The sequence below is a fragment of the Pinus tabuliformis genome, chromosome 4_1, assembly GCF_031772625.1.
Source record: "Pinus tabuliformis cultivar Carrire ecotype Pingquan chromosome 4_1, CPIR1, whole genome shotgun sequence".
NCBI classification, from domain to species: Eukaryota; Viridiplantae; Streptophyta; class Pinopsida; order Pinales; family Pinaceae; genus Pinus; species Pinus tabuliformis.
Genome location: NC_142303.1, coordinates 344,207,840 through 344,226,286, shown reverse-complemented (window position 1 = coordinate 344,226,286; position 18,447 = coordinate 344,207,840). Strand labels below are relative to the sequence as shown.

Here is an 18,447-nt window from a genome sequence, read left to right as displayed (position 1 = left end):
AAAAGAGCAAATGAAACATTCCAAACATTCCGAGAAAAAAGATATTTCCCAGCAAATTTCATAGTTGTCTATTTCAAATGTACCATACTATAAACAATAAGAGCTTTCCAGGTGAGGTATGTATTGAAGTTCGATAACACCTGTCACAATTTTTTCTTTATGAGAAAATACATATACAGATAGGAATTTGATCTGTATCTTATATGCCCATCGGAAGCGTTACCTTTCTTATGATTGTGTTATTTTTTCACCGATCTGGAATTGTAACTGGAACTGCGTTTTTTTTCTCCGGAAATTTAATTGGTGACATGTTCCATTTGAACTACCTATTGCCTTTTGACGAAGTTGGATGATGTAATGCGCAGGATTTATAAAGGGTTAAAAGTTGAAATAGCAGGGTATCCCTTGTATCTTGCTGTTGAAGCTTATGAACATGGTGTTGTCATCTGGTTAAATATTCAGTTTGGAGCAAGTATGTAATTTTTTATTTTTTTTAAACGGTGAACAAGAGTGTGAAGTGGTAAAGCCTTGAGGTATTATTAAATAAATATTTATAATTATTTTATAGTTATTGATTTTTCAAATCTGTCAAATGAAAATTTTATTTGGTTGATTATTTCTTTTTATAAGGTTTAATATTAAAACTAAAAAAATAAAAAATTTATTTTTATTTTTTATATTAAAAATATTTTATAATAATATTTATATTTAATAAATAATAAAGGTTTTTTTAAGATTAATCTTAATATTGAGGGAAGAAATGCTAAGAGCTAAACTAAAGTACAACTAAAATTTAATACATTAATTGGTATCATTATTTTATGCTTTAATTGTTATTGTTATTTTATGTTTTTATCATTATAAAATTATGTGTTAGAAATTTCTTATAAAATTATATTTATTAAAAATAGAATATAAATAAATTAAAGTTAGAGATAAAATTAACATTTACTTGATATTTATTTTCAAGTTGACAACAATAAGTCTTTTTACTCTTCATTCAATTTACTTAGTGGATTTTTAAAAAATTAATTCATTTTTAAAATTGACTATCTATAAACAAAAAGTCAAAACATAAATTATCTTTCAGATTAAATATAAACATATTTACTTATCCTTATATCTCATATTACAATTTAAAACAGTCATCAACCAATTAAAAATAAAAATTCCTGAAAAAAAAACTTATTTTCTAATTTTCAAATAAAAATTTATTTTCTAATTTTCAAAATATTTCATTTAATAACTATTTTTTAAAAAACTAAATCATTATGAAATACAAAACCAGTGACGAGGAAACAAATTATTTTATAATTTTCTAAATATTCAATTTAATATTTATTTTTTAAAACGACAGCATTATGAAATACAAAACCAGTGAAAGAAATACAAAACCAGTGATTAGGCTTTTTCATGTTCGAAAAGGAAGGCTTTTTCATGTTCGAAAAGGATTCCAAGTCATGTTGACGAGCTAACCACCACAAGAATGCCTGATTTCCTCAAGCTGAGCAACAACTTCCTCCATATCCGGCCGGTCATCCCTCTCTGACGCCACGCATCTGAAGGCCAGTTCTGCAACCGCGGTTACCATTATTTTCACCTCTTGATTTACTTCAATCTCCAGCTGAGGATCCACTAGTTCATTCAAGGCTCCCTCTTGAATCTTCGTTACCCCCAAGTTAGCAAGGTTGATTTCCCCTCTATTTCGATTTATGTCCATCGCTAGTTTGGCAGAGATAATCTCCAGCAAAACGACCCCGAAGCTGTAGACATCAGATTTCTCAGTCAGCTGATAGCACTGATAGTACTCTGGGTCAACATACCCTGGTGTGCCTTGTGGGATCGTAGTGACATGTGAGGCATCTACAGGCACAACCCTGCAAAGGCCAAAATCACACAATTTGATATCCCAATTCTCGTCCAAGAGAATATTAGAGGTTTTTACATCTCTGTGTAATATAGGCGGATCAAGGGCGTGAAGGAAAGCCAACGTCTCGGCAGTCTGAGTAGCAATCTTCAAGCGAGTATTCCATGGCAATCCCTCGGGACTTCTGCGATCGCCATGAAGATGATCGGCCAGGGTGCCATTTGAGATAAATTCGTATACGAGCAGCAGCTCTGGACTGTCTAGAGGAGTACAGCCATAAAGACGAACCAAGTGTGGATGGTTCAAGGTCGAAAATATCTTCACCTCGTGGATGAACTGCTGCAGTCCCCTAGAGTTATCTTGATAAAGCCTCTTTACAGCCACAAGTCTTCCGCCCCAAAGTTTACCGAGATAGACCGACCCGAACCCTCCAACGCCAAGTTCGTTCTCCTTGTGGAAGCAATTTGTAGTCTGACGAAGTTCTTCGTAAGAAAATATCGGTAAATCGCCCATTTCGACCTCACTGAAATCTCTAGGAAGAACGCCGTCAGGAGCAGGTTTTCGGTTCTTCAGATGATACGCCATGAATAGTCCCGCTGTAAGCGCAGCTCCTCCAATGAAGCAACCTGCGGTGGAATGAAGATATTGATCTATCAATGCGATTATCGGCAAATGCCCAAGAGAATAACAGAAAACAATTCTCGGTAGTGATAAAGCGGAGAAACAGAAGAAGAAGAAATAATAAATTTACCTATTATTTCAATGGCTTTGTTTCGAGGACCATTACTGGAAGGATTCATATCTGCTTTGTTTCGAGGACCATAAGTAGAAGGATTCATATCTGCATCTAATAAGATTGCTTCCAGTTCAGATGTACATCTATTGATATTAATGTTGAAATCTTTAAAATGACGGGAATGAAGATGAGCCCTATAACACCTTAAATTCATAACACTTTAACTAAACTAGCGGTTGTAAGTGGTTTTGCGGAAATTTAAGATAAAGCATACCATGGCGGGGGCATTTGTCAGTACGGGGTCCATCGTTGCAATAGCAAACGAACGGAGGAGGCGCAGTTGAAACCGAAGTGTTGTAACCGCATATTCCATCACTCGCCTGACATGACGTACAGCTTTCATGTTGGAGTCGAACTGCAACTGGTTGTATTACTACCGCATAAACTGGTACTTGTTCCATAGAACACGCCGAAGTCGAATTCTCCTTCTTGTACGAGTAATAGACACTACTTCTAGCATTACATTTCGAAAGAGATAAGTGATCTTGTTCCTTACATTTGTACACGTATAGGGTAAGGTTCACTGTAGCCTTAAATGTGAAGAACGTGCCTGCAAATTCTAAAGACTGTATCCGACTATTTTTTCTATCATTCAAAAATTGACAATTCTGACCTCTGGTAATAACTAATTTAGGAGGGAGAAACATTAGTATTGTGTAATTCCGGCCACGAATCGGGATAACAAAACTAGAGTTCTGCACACAGTTGATCTGGAAGCTAGGTTGGCCGCATCCACGGCTTCCTACACCGAAAGGATAATGTATATGCGCAGTCCCGCATTTACTAGTATTTAGACAATACTGATATTGCGCGTCCAAGCTTAAGGAGCAGGGGAATAGAGAGGCACAGCCGAGAGTAGCGATAAGGAAGAAGAGGTATTGAGGCAGTGAATGAAGAAGGCGTTGAGATGAACAGATGATTCGATGAGAAGAAAACGAGATGATAGGCATCGAATACGCGTTCGGAAGACAAAAATGATCACGAACTGCAACAGAGTGAGCTAGGTATTCTTAGATGATAGTAATTCTTAGATAATACAAGAACGTCTCTTAAATTGAAGGAATCAAGTTCAGACTTTAAATTACTTTTTAGCAAAACATCAAATAATCTACCTTCCCCGTCCAAGTATACGCATTTCGGGGGGCTCACACGGCGGGACGGATTCGGAAATTTTTAGCACGAAGACTTTGATAATTCTTTTGGAAAATTAACATCAAGGCGAAGACTTTGAGGTCGGGAACAGCAGGCGAAGACTTTGAGGTCCGGAACAGCAGCTTCCGTGAATGTAACGACTTGGTGATCATGGAGTCGCCAGTGAATATAACAGAGATGGTAGGCCGACACGATAACCAATACAGCCTTCAATTCATAGATATGAATGGTAGATAACAGTATTCGAAGTATAAATATCGGAAGACTTTGCTAATACGACAAATATTCAAAATATGAAAAGTCTAAGTTAGGACGTAGGAATCACGTTTCCTCAATCGAATATCAAAATGTTGAAAAATAGCTGCACGCCACATGGTTGTGGACATCATAAGCTGTTTGTCCTGTAAAAACAAAGTAAATAAACCAAAGACTAAACAGCGAAAAGAGTGCAGATTAGAAAGAAAGAAATAAGATTTTGGTAAACCATGACAAAAGGCTTCCTTTGCAATTTTTAGAAAAAAGAGATTTGTTATATGCAGTAAAAAGTGGATATAATTAGATATATATTAATCCATAATAAATTTATTTTATGATATATTTTACTGTGTCAAAACTTAAAAAATAAGATAATAATAAGTAAAAATTGACTAAATTATAATGACCACCATACTCATAATTGGTTGGAATCTGGTAATTTTTTTTCCAAAGAACCTGGTAGGAGTGTTGAAACTAGTTTTGAGGGTATAAATGGATTTAACGCCATGAAAAATGCTTAGGGCACCCAAAATCTTGAAGCTTTACAACTCTAAACTGAATTTACAAAAAATTCTTACAAAATGGGAAAGCCTCCATAGTTTTCTGATCAAATTTGAAGCCTCAAATTTTATTTCAGATTATTTTTATTATTAATTATGTTAATAGGCATGTTTATTTCATAATAGGCTTTTCAAAATTTTAATTTAATTATATGGATGGTAAACATTTAATCTCCATGGAATATGTCTAAATATTCATAATAATACTCACAATCAAGGGTTAATAGTTATATCCAAATTAGTTATGCACTTTTAATTAATTTATCTCAAATTAACTAATTAAAGAAAATGTCATCTCAACACATGTCATATTGGGTATGTGGCATTGATAAGCCATAGTAATGTAACAAAAACTATTTAAAAGTGTAAAGTAAGAGTGAATATCCATGGTTAAGAATTTTGTTTAACTCATATTAATTGTTTTATAGTTAATAATAATAACTTAAAATAAAGTTATGATTTAGTTATTTTTTTATGATTTTTTTAATAATGTGGACAATGTGAAATATATCAAGGTAAGTGTTGTAATTCTTGTCATGAACTCATGCCTATTGGAATTTACAAGCTATTTAGCTTATATGGTTATAATAGTCCTTATTCATTCTTATTTTACTGTGAAAATTATTAACGTTTTAATAGTTTTTGTAACAATACCAAAATCATGCTTTATCAATATCATATACTCAAAAGGCCATAATTCGCTAATATTTGACATGACATTGCTAGATTTATTCTTATTATACCACGGAAATTCTTAACATGTTAATAGGTTTTGCTACAATCCCATGGGCCAATATCATGGTTTATCAATGCCACATATTCAAATTCTATAATTCATTTGAACTTAAAATTTGACATGTGATATTAGGTTGTGGTAGTGAGATGACATTTTGTATGGGTTGAAGTAGTGTACTACACAGGTGGGGTGGTCTATAACCAATCCTCAAGTGGTGGGTTTCTTGATCTCAAATTTGGATTTGAGTCAAAAAGTATTTTTCTCAAGTTATTACCTTAAATTGTATCTTCCCAAAATCTTCCCAAATCTTGGAACAATTAGTATCAAATCAAAGAAATAGAATCTACAACACAAAATTACTATGGAATGTTTTGAACATAAAACTGGAAAACCTAAGATTTTGGAGGAATACACAATTACTACACAACAATCACATTGTTCCTATTCATTTTCCCTTTCTTAAGGAACTCAAGAGATGATCCTGTCATCTCAACTCCAATACAATAGTTAGAACATTATAACCATAGGATCATTGAGGTTTGAATACACTAAGATAACAATTAGAAAGAAGGTACATTATTGGTGTTCAAATTTGCAATGCCCACTAGCATTCCTAGCTCCTAATTTTGTACCTACAAACATTCTTAGAGCATATTTGGAAACTTCTCCTCTAGTCAATGTATTTGAAACATTCATCCCCTCCATTCTTCCCAACATTCTTCTAATAGTGTATGCCTTCTTAATTCCCAGCCTTGTTAGGAACATGGCCATGTATTGGTATGCATTTCCATTACTTTTGTGCACTTGTCCAACACTTGTTGCAAGCATGTAGTTCCATGCATGGATATGGACCAAAACTTCATGTGAGCAAGTAAATAAATGCATTTACATGGACCAACACTTCATGCGAGCATGTAGATCAATGCATGAAATCCCTAAGACAAGTGGTGGGTTATGGATGTTTGGTATGACTTATCAAAATGAGTAAAGGTGAAATTCTTATGAAAAATTATGTATAAAATGGATTTATACCATGGTATTTCCATTAACATATAAATTCAATTAAATTAATCTTTTATCAAACTTCATTTCTATTTCAAATAAACTAGACAACCCTTATGTTTTAGCCTATATCAAGGCTTATAGATAAAATATGGATGTTAGTTGTATATCAATATAATCGTTTCCTTAAATTTATAAAACAATATTATTTTATTATTATAATATATAGCTAGTAATTGCACCACATATTGCAAAGAAATGGCCGACATAGATGAAGAAAAATGTGATATGTTACTTGATGTAAATGTAAATGTAGCCCAGTTTGAGTGAAAGAGAAATCATTGTTGTTGTTGGGTAAATTTTTAAATTTTGGACCTTTGCTTTAACTTAATCTACAAAATTGAATTCATAAATTTTTATTAGATGTATCTACAAACACAACTCCAATCTTAAAAACTTCAGGTCAAATCATCAAAGAATTATTTCTCTAGATAAATGTAACGAACCCTAGAGAAACTTAAGTTAAAGAAATATAGTGCCTAATAATGTTGGGTGTGGAGCATGATTATTTAAAGGTCTTTGTTTCAGCCGGATGTATACCCCAGGAAGATTGTACAGCCCTCCACCCGGGGGGGACTTGTACCCCCCCCCCCCCCCAAGGGTCCAGGGGGGCTAATCCCCCCTGATTGGGGGGTCTGGGGGCCAACAGTCCCCCGACGGGGTTTCGGGGGCAGCGCCCTCGAAGCTAAAAACAAATGTAAAATTGCCTTGTAAAAGCATAGTAATTTCTAGTCAATCTGGGCCATTTATTAGGCGGATGATCTGACGGTAGAACTTATGTTTATTTTAGGGTTTTTTGCCCTAGAAGGCAACCCCTCCCTTTGTATGACGGTAGAAAATAGAGGATATTACAACGGATCTGCTGTAGGTTGTGTCTCTTCATTTTGTTGGATAATAGAAAGGAAGGACTGGCTATTCGAGGTGGACGTAGCCCAAACAGGGTGAACCACATATATCTATGTCTCTTTGGTTTTATGTGTTTGTGTTTTTCTGCATATTATATGTCTTGCATTTCTCTGTCATATATATAATTTTTCTAACAAATAAAATGGGGAACAAGGCTCAGTAGCAAAAATAAAAATGTTATCTTGCACAATATAATTAAATTTGACTGGTGACTAATTCAATTCAATCCCAGTTAAATATTTGATTTAGATTCATTAAAAATTCACTAACAATTCTTGTTACGAAGATCTTGACAAAACAGCCCCAAAATTATTAAACAAATGTGTTAATGGTTATGACCCTATAATCACCTCACAAACAAACACCAAAAATTTTAATCAAATGTGTTAAGGAACAACCTCTTCTTCTCTCAATAAGTCGGGATCACTCTTCTGCCCCAAAAAAAAAAGTGTCGATGTACAGTCCTCTTAAATATATATATATAAGCAAATAGAAGAGAAAGGCTTCCTGCGCAGAGAGGTGAAGCATGCAACTCCACTGGGGTACTCACCAGGCTCGTTGGCAGTGGAGCAATGTGTGTGTTCATGCATGAATCAATCAGGGTACTATCCAGGCCTGTTGGCAGCGAAGTAACACCAGAGATGAAAACTTATCCTTTGAAGTTTTTTAACTCACAAGCCAAACTACCCTTCCCAATTTCAAAACATTGTGATCAAGCTAAACTTGTTGTTGTGTTTGACTGAGTTGGCGAAAGGTGAACCATGTTTGTCCATGGGGTAAATGGGGAAGTCGAAGTAACCTACTCAACGATTCAACACTCATTGAAAGGCCAAGGCCCTGTGTTGTCAATGTACCAAAATAGAGAATCTAGAGTTCAACCACTGTGTCACCAAGTGTTGTAGCGGCTACAACACCCCCAAAAATTTTGTCCTGCATCCAATTTTAGAGCCTTAGGTTTTTCCATGATTTTTTCAAGCACTTGAGCTCATCCCTTGATCCCATGTTGAGTCTTTGCACCCTCCTCACTTGACCATTCATCAGACATCTTTTTTCATGTTGCTGAGAATGTCATGCTTGCAGTCATGTCGTGGCCATCCACAAGGTCCAACTTCGTGTGTACAAGTTTTGTCCACTATGTAAACATCCATCACACTCACACATGAAGTTGTATGCACTGTCATGCAAATGTCTTCGTGGTCGTTCAATGATCTATCACAAGTGTCACGCTTGTTGCTCACACCATCAGTTAGTCACACTGAGTGTAAGTTGTCTTGATGGTTCGAGGTGTCTTATCATCAAGTCATGTTGAGTGTGCGTTTGTAAGGTTATGCATGTTCGAAGTCACTCGTTCACACACTTGGTCATTTTTTTGAAACTATGTCAACTGAACCATCCTCCAACATTCGGACATCCGCTGAGCTGCATTGTGTAGTTTCAACTCTCAGTGATCATGTACTACTACCCAAAATTCAACAAAGCTTGAGGATGTCTCCCAACAGTTTTCACTACACAATCCTATAATCAACTCGACTGACTGTCACCTAGAACAACGCAGAATTTTCCCAGCAATCCATCTCAATCTACAATACCTGCAAGCACATCAACCAAGCCCAGCTAGTCAATGAGAGAGTTTGTCAAGGCAATGACCCTTGGCCTCACTCCTCCAAAAAGTTTCCTAGAAGCTACCAAGGATGCCCTATTATGCTGACTGAAGAAACTATGTAGACATTCCAGATAGACACCCTGTGTCTGTCACTAGACTGCCCTCGAAAATTGCACAATTTTTCCAGCCAGTCACCCAGTCAGTTGGCCTAGTGCTCACCCGTAAAACTACGTAGTTTTCATGAGCAATCCAGCAGGCCAGTCTCCTAGCTCTGCGTAGTTTTTTCAGTAGCCTCCCGCAGCCCGCTGCCACCTCCCCAAAAAAGTTGTGCAATTTTTGTGGGCAGCCTCTAGCAACCCGATGTCAACTCCCCGAATAAATTGCGCAGTTTTTGCTGCCAATCTCCCCCTATTTCCTACACCATCTCCCTGAAAGAATTGTGCAGATCTTCCCTCCACCCGAGTCAGATCCCGCAGAAAATCATTGTCGATCCGGATTGCCCATGTCAGCCTCCTAGTGACCTCTACGCAATTTTCATGAACAGTGCCCAGAACCCACATCCCAGCTTGTAATCTTCCTTGCACAGTTGTAGAGCCTTGTCCTTTCTCCCATCACTTGCATTCGAAAGCGAAAGACAATGCATCATGGTACACTAGGATATTTCTAGATTTCATGTCATCTCATCATGAGTGATTACAGATACAAGTATATGGATGAGACATGGTGCGACGATGAACGGAATGAACAAGGAGAGTATGCAAGGAGACATTTTCATGAACAAATGAACAGGTGAAGCATGCGAAAGTAAAAGTGAAGGAGCGACATGAACATGCAACATCAAGTGAATACCAAGACCATTGAATACTTTGCACAGCTTGCCATGCAAAGGTGAAGCTCTGATACACCAAGAACACATCCATCACTCAGCATCACTGCAGCTCTACATGCACACCACCTATAGGATGAACATACCAGCTCTCTCGTGTCGAGTCATGTCATGAGTCATCTCGGCCACATCACTATTGTGGGCCATACTGTTGTAATCAATGTAATGTAACATGGAAGTCCAAGAGACCCACATGTAAGTATGAATTATCATGTACAGTTGAAAATTCATGTAAGTCAAATAGTCACGAGGGAAGTTGAATAGCCACAAGGGCTAGTTTTACCCTTGGCTATAAATACCCCTCATTTGTAAATGCAAAGGACTTTTCACCTTGTCTCCTCCCACATAGCCTTGAGAGTCTGTAATCTTTTTCTTGAGGAGTGAGTAGTGGCTACAATGCCCCACTATCGGGGTTAGTGATGTATGGTGTACTGATGTGTCTTAGAACTTTCACTTAATTCAGAAGCCTGATAACATGCCAACATGTTTTCACACATGTATTATATTTGTTTGTAAGACTCTTCTTTGGACACTTGTAATGCATGTTTCTTTAACATGTATTAAGACAATCGAACTATTTCGGTTGTTTTAATACATATTCTTACGAAATTGTGTTGTATAAGTTGTTAACATTGTCTCGCCTGTGTGGGCTATCCCACCAGACAATCGACATAATCATCCTCATAAACTTGTTATAACAACCATCACACTCATATGGACTACTCTGTTGGGTGTTGTACATGCTACCCATTCATTGTATGGTTGTGATTGTCGCATCCATGTGGACTACTCCACCGGAAGTTGCGCATGTCCTGTTGTGTTGTGTGTCTCTGATAGAGTTGGGACTATTCCATTTCGGCTTGAGACTCACTTCCACCCTCTCCCTCTACGGTGAAAGAACCTTGACACAAGTAACACTAAGCACTCACTAGGCACGCAAACCTCATTTTTTGAAGACAAAGCAGACCACTCTCATGTGCTAACAAGCAAGAGCTAAGGAAAACTTTTAAGATAATGGCAATCAAGTTGTCATACCGGATGAGACCCCTACACCAAATGGTGTGAGGTCTAGTTGGGACTTCATATCGGGGAGATCCCCTTAAGGTTGGCGAGTCCAACACCGTCAACACTTTTATAGACGGTTCCAAATCTTGGTGTAGGATAAAAATTGTTAATGTGCCTTGTGCAAACAGCTCAAGATCTTGATGCACGATAAAAGATGTCAATGTGCCTCGCGCACAATGTTTGCTATAGAATAAAAATTATTAAAATGCATCATTCTTAAGGAAGACATTTGGTTATACACCAACTTGGATCTTAAGGAATGATTGATTTGCAGAGTCACGATGAATCATAAAAATTTATTAACAACACATTTGGTTGTACACCAACTGGGTTTAATTGATGGAATATTTGGAGAGGATTCGCTATGAATAATAATGCTCACATTACAGTGGCATCAATTTTAATGTCCCTAATACATATGATTCCATAGATCAATTCGGTGCACATAAAATTATTAAGATGGGTCAAAAGGTGGCCAAAGTCACTTACATTATTGCTTAAAAAAAATCAGTTTCTTTACACTTGCAACAATTTTAATGCATCTGATTCGATAGATCAAATCAGTGCATATAAAATTATTGAGATGTGTGAAAGGGACCAATGTCACTGTTTACATTACTGCTTAATACCATATCTATTAAGCAAAAAAAAAATACCCAATGAATTAATCTAAATTATTGCAGTGGCAGGGACTCATGCATATGGTTATGGTCCATAAGCTATTCCAACTCCCAACACGAGCCTACTCATTATTTAAATGCCACATTAAGAAAATTTTAGGTAAATATGACCTTGTCATAGAGTTAAAAATTATTAATTTATAGTGATAGTTTGAATAACATGTACTATAACTCCAAATCCTTACTTTGACAAATGATAATAAAACATATTCTTCTCTTAGGGGTTGTTACTATATTGTTCATGTTTTTCTCTCTTGCATTTTAATTTTAAAATTGGTATTAGGTTAAGATTAATTTTAATTTTAAAAGTGGTATTAGGTTAAGATTAATTTTAATTTTAAAAGTGATATTGGGTTAAGATTAATTTATATTTTTCAAAGGAAAATGGTTTAATGTTGGTGCTAAAGAAGAATGGAAAGCCCGATGACAGGATTACTGAAATACAAATCTAGGATTTTGATAAAAGAAATCCCATAAGGACTAGTTTTAAAAGAGTGAGAGCAAATCACTTGCAAAATTTCAATAACCCTCAAATGTCAATGAAATGGTATGACAAAGAGCGTTTCCATATTGGATTATGATTTTTTTAAATAAAATATATCACATATACATATGAGAATTTAAGAAATACTATAAAATATTGTTTTAAATTGTATGTTTTTATTTTGATGTGTAGTTATTATTTAAATTTTTTGAATTATAATTATATAGAAAATGGAATTTTTCAAAATGTAAATTTTATTAATATGGTTGATAAATCAAATATATAATTATCATATAAATCTTTATTAGTATTTTAAAAAAATCATTATTTTTTTACAGCAAATATATAATCACTAATAATGAGGAATACAAATGGAAATAAGAATACAACTTATATTTTGAATGCCACCATATCATAGATTGGCAAAAAAAAAATGTTGAATATCATTCATCAAACACCATAGAATACCTAAAATGAGACAAAATTGATCTGTACCTGTGGTTTCCTCACTGTATAAATTGATTCTAGAAAATTGATATTTCTTCACAATAGTTCTAAATCTTTCATTGGTAAAATAAGTGGTAAATTATATCTTGATCAACCTTCACCATCTATTGTGTATGACCAACTTAACACAAATACACTAAACAACCTAAATCTAATACAACAATAATTATTATTTCAAACTAAAATACAACATTTCCAATTCATCCATTCCAGTTTAATAGTTTTATTGATCTTTCTTTACACCTTTTACCACAATTGCTAGTCACACTTTTCTTTACAATACCTCCGTAAATTCAAAAATTGTTCCGAAAATAAAACGACAGCCTAAAGAGGATCCATCAATTCAATATTAATTCTTTTGATTTCCATGACATGTATGTTAAATTTAAAGAATATGAAGCCAATTACAAGTGTATAAAGTGATATTTGCTAAATCTTGTTTTAGCTTTGTTTAATCTTATATTTAAAAAATACATAATTGTATATTAAAATTTTTAATTAAAATTCCAAAACATAATTGTATATTAATTTCCAAAAGTCTTACCCTTACCTATTTAAACTTTTTAATTTTTAATACACACGGATAAAGTTGAAAACAATAAACTAAGATAAAGTTGAACACAAGAAACTATGCGTTTTGAAAAACATGAAGTGTACTCTCATTTCTCAAAACAAATTAGGCAATTTTATGTTTTCTCAGAAATTTTTTATTTCTCCAACTTTATCGATAATATATTTTATCTAAATGTTTTGCGTTTATTTTATTTTTTAATTTTATCGATTAATTTCATTATTTTTTTATTTTTTTATTTTTTTAAAGATTTTTTAAAATTAAATTAATTTTTTTACTCTCAACCATGTAATTTAAGTTCTGAATGGGTTTTATGCGTAAATGGATTCCTCAATCAATTTGTCTGTCAAATTTGAGAAGTACACGGCCGGAGCTGTCATCAACTCCTACGGAATGGGTCAACGTTGCATATATTGAAATTAACTTTGTTGAAGTTGACCATTAAGGGTAATTTCAAATTATTAAGTATTTTTTTAATTATCTTAAAATTTTGTAAATGAAAAATGATATTTAAAAAAAAAAAAAAAAATGAGATAAAGTTATATCTATAACCCAACGTAAAAACAAATTTCACATACTTTATAGATTAGTGGTGTATATGAGATAGCAATGCTAAAAGCTATAATAATTACAAAATATAAAAGAATAAAATATTAAACAAATTTAATACATTGACCAGTTTAATATTGAGTGTTATTGTGTATTGTTTTTTTTTTAATATGTAAAAAGTAATTGATGAGAAAAGTTACAAGTTATTCATATTACGTATTCTATGAGTCATGAAAGTACAGAGACCTGTTTATAGAAATATTTGCATAGTGTATCTATATATAAAATCTAAAATATTTTTTAAAATTTTATTAATTCCCCATCAAAATAAAAATGAATGAATTTTATTAAAATTATAAAATTACAAAAGTTATAATTATTAATTTTTAGCAAAAGTTTTAAATGTCTAAGAGTATCATTAAAAATAGAAAATTTAAAATGAAAAGACAATAAACTAAATAGAAAGAGGAAGCAAAAAGACTTGTGACTAATAAAAAACTTAAAAAAGCTTTAATTGTTTTTTTCTAGTTGAAATTTTTGATTTTGTCAATATTTTTCATAAAAAAAATGTTGTAATTCTAATTGTTAATGGAAACTTTTTTTTTTATTTTTGATTTTTTAATATAATTACACTAATAAGCGTATTTTTTCTAAATGGTCGGGCCAAGCATTCATCTACCGTTTTTCCCTGCTCCATGTTATCAGTTAAAGTAATTTTAATCGTTAATTTGAAATGTGCGGACCTCTATCACCGCAATTGAGGGGTTTAGTTTTTTATTTTGACATCTGCGTCTTGGTGCATCCATCTGATGAAACAGATCGACCGCTAGCAGGGGTTCTGACTGCAACCAGGTTTTGGTATTCCATAATATGATTATGGACTAGAAAGAAATATATAGTTCGTTTTGCGCCTCCCGTCAAAATCCTTTAACCCAAGCCAACAACCTGCTCACCTATGCACGCTCTAGAGAATGTTGGCTCTCAACAAAAAATCTCAAACTAGAGACCTTGGTGTGAATTTGAAGGTTGCCTTTGGCATTACATCATTCTTTCCACTGAAGATTCACAAGTGCACGAGTTATGCCCTGGGGACAAAGCCTCAAATTGGAGACCTCGATGTGAATTCGAAGGCTACCTTTGGCATTTCAGTATTTCGCCCAATGAGGATTCATAAGAGGATGAGTTCTGTTTAGGTGACCGTGGTGGACCATGAGATCAAAATAATATCAAGAGTGTAAGCACCGAAAGCGCTTGATGGTGATGCTTTACAAAGATTCAAACTTCATCTTGTTCTCTCCTTTTTGTATTTCCCTTTTCCTAAAAAAAAAGAAAAAATTTGAGTCTATATGAGGAATTTGAGGTTTTGTGGTGCATGCAGGATTTCAAGCATGCCATTCCCTAAGGGTGGAACAGGGTCTGGAATGGGCACATTGCTCATATCCAATATAAAAAAAGAACACCACATAGGATGATGCTCACATTCTCTGTCTTTTCTTCATCCAAGGTCTCAGATATAGTAGTGGAACCCTACTATGTTACACACTTTATTGATTAGCTGGTGGAAAACAGAGATGAGTGTATGGTTCTTAAAAATGAGGCCTTGTATGGTATTTACTTCAGGACACTCAAGCTCACTTCTCCTAGTTGTAAGTAGCATTGTATCTCACTTTATTTCATCTTATGCTTAGGGTCTAGGGTTTATAGATGGGTTAATTGAGATTAGGGTTTAGTGTTTATAGATGAGTCAATCGGGGTTAGGGTTTGTGGATTTCTTATCTGGGTTTTTGGCTTTGTAGTCGAACATTTGAACCATTTAATCTCTATGACCATGAGTGGAGTGGCAGTTGTTTAGGATTTCCTGGCCAGCTGAACTTGGATGTGAGGAAGGTTGCAGTGAACCTAATTCCCTTCCATGTCTTCATTTCTTCATGGTGGGATTCACTCCCCTGACCTCTCAAGGTTCCCAGCAGTACAAAGCACTTTGAACATGTTGGTTACATCAAATTTTCCTCACACGATCATAGGATACAATAGCGTAGATGCCCATCAGGAGCTCCTTTCAAAATCAATCATGTTAACACTAGAAAGAACAAATGGAAGTCCATTGAGGAATAATGGAGGGTCATTGCCCTATAAGGAAATCTTTGGTGCACTTGAAAATGGAGGTATAATCCCAGTTTCTTTGTTTTAACTCATTTTTCCTTTTCATTTTTTATTTTTATCTTCAAGATGGTAATGTAGGTTTCACTTTTAAGTTGCAGGTTGTGTTCTAGGTTCACATGGTAGCTTGTTATTTCACTAAGATGATTTGCATCACTATGTTAGGAACATATGAAAGTTCTATGCTTTTTATTTTATCTGCTATATCGTTATTCTCTGTGTTCTCTTCAGAATATTTAGTGGTTTTATAGGTTCTAGAATGCTTGATCTTTTTAGGTTTTCTTTTCCATTCATAGTCATATAGCCAACTTGTATAAAAATTAATATTAGGATGCAATGATATGAGGGTTTTTGTCACCCTCTGATCATATTCCAGTACCTCATCAGTTGTGTCATGAAAAATGGAATTTATTTGTCAAGAATGTTGTTAATCCATTCTTTTCATGATATTCTAATGCTTGTATCCCTTGGCAAGTTTTCCGATCTAATCAACCTGATGAAACTCACCTCAGCAATTGTGTCATGGAATATGGAATTGATTTATTAAGAATGTCATTAAATCATGCATTTCTTGAGAATTTAATGCTTGTATCCCATAACAAGTTTTCCAATCTGACCAACCTCATGAAACTCAAGGCTACAATAGTCTCGAGCAAACTCAGAAATCTACAAAAAGTATCTCTGTTCCATCATCTAATGTAATGTGGTTTATGGCAAATAACTTCCAAGTTGCTTCAGACGAAATGAATCACATGAGAAAAGCTACAAATTATTTTCTGAATACTGCAATTACTACTGCAATTATTACCACCACAACTTCCAAAGTCCAACCTGAGCCAACTGAAATGCATGAGGATATGAACTATATGAATGTCAATTGATTGATGATGAACCAAGATGAATAGTAATAATAATGCAAATACTGTTGAATAAGATGTTGCCATAGCTCTAAGGCTGAGCATAATGAAAAATTTGGGCAATACCAATAATCAGGCCATTGAGAATGACTATAATATTCTCTCAGCCTACCATCTTGAGCTCCCTTGTTGGAAATAATAATACCAACCATTGTAATAAATAGTGATCCAAATTGGATCCTAAATAACTCTTTAAGTTTTCATAACTTTGTAAAATTCATGCCAACGTGTCAAAGACTTACAAAGGTCGAGCTTATCAGAAATATCCTCGAACAGTTGTAATTTGTGAGCAGCGCCATGCAACGAGGACCCTCAGTCAAGCACGCCGACCATTGGCCCATGGTAACATGCGTTGTCATGAAACAACAAAACGGGAAGCCTTTTTTAGAAACGGGGGATGTTTTTGTTGCGATTAGCGACAAGCGCAAAGCCCTAAGAGAAGAAAAAGCCCCAAGTGACCGAACCCGAAAAGTCAAAAACCATACAGAATTCACCGATTCCGTCAGAGGCAGGTCCCACATGAAAACCGGCAGGATATCGGAAGGGCTTCAAGTGGTAAGTAGTTTCAACCAAGTCCTGCCCGATGCCACACACTAGGTGCCATGCATCTAGTGGAAGAGAGAGAAAACTGCTCATATTGGATGGGTAAACGTCATGCAACTTACCCGCCCAATATGGACAGAGATCATAGGATCTGGAGGCTCCAGATCAACGGTGGACATATGATCCGATGGATGACCGGATTCAACGGGGTAAATAGGCAGAATTGTATAAAGGTTTGAAGTCCTGCATGAACGATGAGTTGGCAGTGGAATCATGTTCGTGGGCATTCTGGGAAGTTAAATGGAAATAATGTCAGTTCAAACATGTTTTCAAGAGAACTGACACACAGTTCATTATGAAATAGGTGGCCACCTCCCTGTAAGGCATTACACAGTGATGATGATGCCGAACAGAGGAATTCAAATAGATAGAGGCAAGAGAACTAGAGCGCCAGGAAGTAGAAACGAACAGTCAGAAAGCAGATTGGCTTTAAAGCCACGAAGTAACATAAACAAAGGATGTAGTGAGAAAAGCGAGTAAGAAAGCTAAGAGGAGAGAAAAGAGAAAGTAAGACGAGCTGACCTAAAGGCAACATCGAGCCAGACAGAGCCAAAGAGAGTCAGAGAGTCTGTGTACTCTAGAGAAGGCTTAGGAGGTTCAATCGAACTCCTCTAGACAGACCTGTCATGTATGAGTCTCAAATTGGGCTCATACTACTATGACCAATAGAGGTCGAGTTTTAGTAAGGAGAGTCTATGTACTCCAGAGACTTGGGGGATCAAGTCTAGTCCTACTGATTTATATTTTTTGAGTGAGACTCAAATTAAGCTCACTGTTGTAAAAAATCTGCTTTGAAAACATAATAGAGACGCCACCACTAGAGGCTGGACTAGGAGACGTAGCCCAAGAGCATTGGGTGAACTCCTTATTAAACTTGTTGTATTTACATGTTTTACTATTGTGTTTTCTCTAACTGCTTCAGTGTTTGTGTATTTCACAATTTTATCGATCTGTTGCATAAAATAACATAGGTACATCCATGCACATGAGTCTGTAATACCTTTAATTCTTTGTCTTGGATAAATTCCAGTTCAGGTGGTATCAGAGCTTTAGGTTACTAAGGTTACACAAGCTTGTACTGGATTTTA

General features: G+C 35.1%; 1 protein-coding gene across 3 annotated transcripts in view; it reads right to left on the bottom strand.

Moving 5' to 3' along the window:
• Positions 1-1,357: 1,357 nt before the first annotated feature.
• Positions 1,358-18,447, bottom strand: part of LOC149175677 (LEAF RUST 10 DISEASE-RESISTANCE LOCUS RECEPTOR-LIKE PROTEIN KINASE-like 1.2) — a 194,898-nt gene continuing 177,808 nt past the window's right edge. Inside the window, exons 1-3 of one of the 3 annotated variants that reach the window (XM_089422927.1) lie at positions 2,878-3,688; positions 2,619-2,708; positions 1,360-2,493 (exon numbers count right to left, since the gene is read on the bottom strand). In XM_089422927.1, coding sequence (XP_089279053.1) covers positions 1,472-2,493; positions 2,619-2,708; positions 2,878-3,613 — 1,848 coding nt within the window. In that variant the 5' untranslated portion in view covers positions 3,614-3,688 and the 3' untranslated portion in view covers positions 1,360-1,471. Of the gene's footprint in view, positions 2,494-2,618; positions 2,715-2,877; positions 3,689-18,447 lie in introns of those variants that run through there. The other 2 variants (XM_089422925.1, XM_089422926.1) reach the window with 2 other exon arrangements.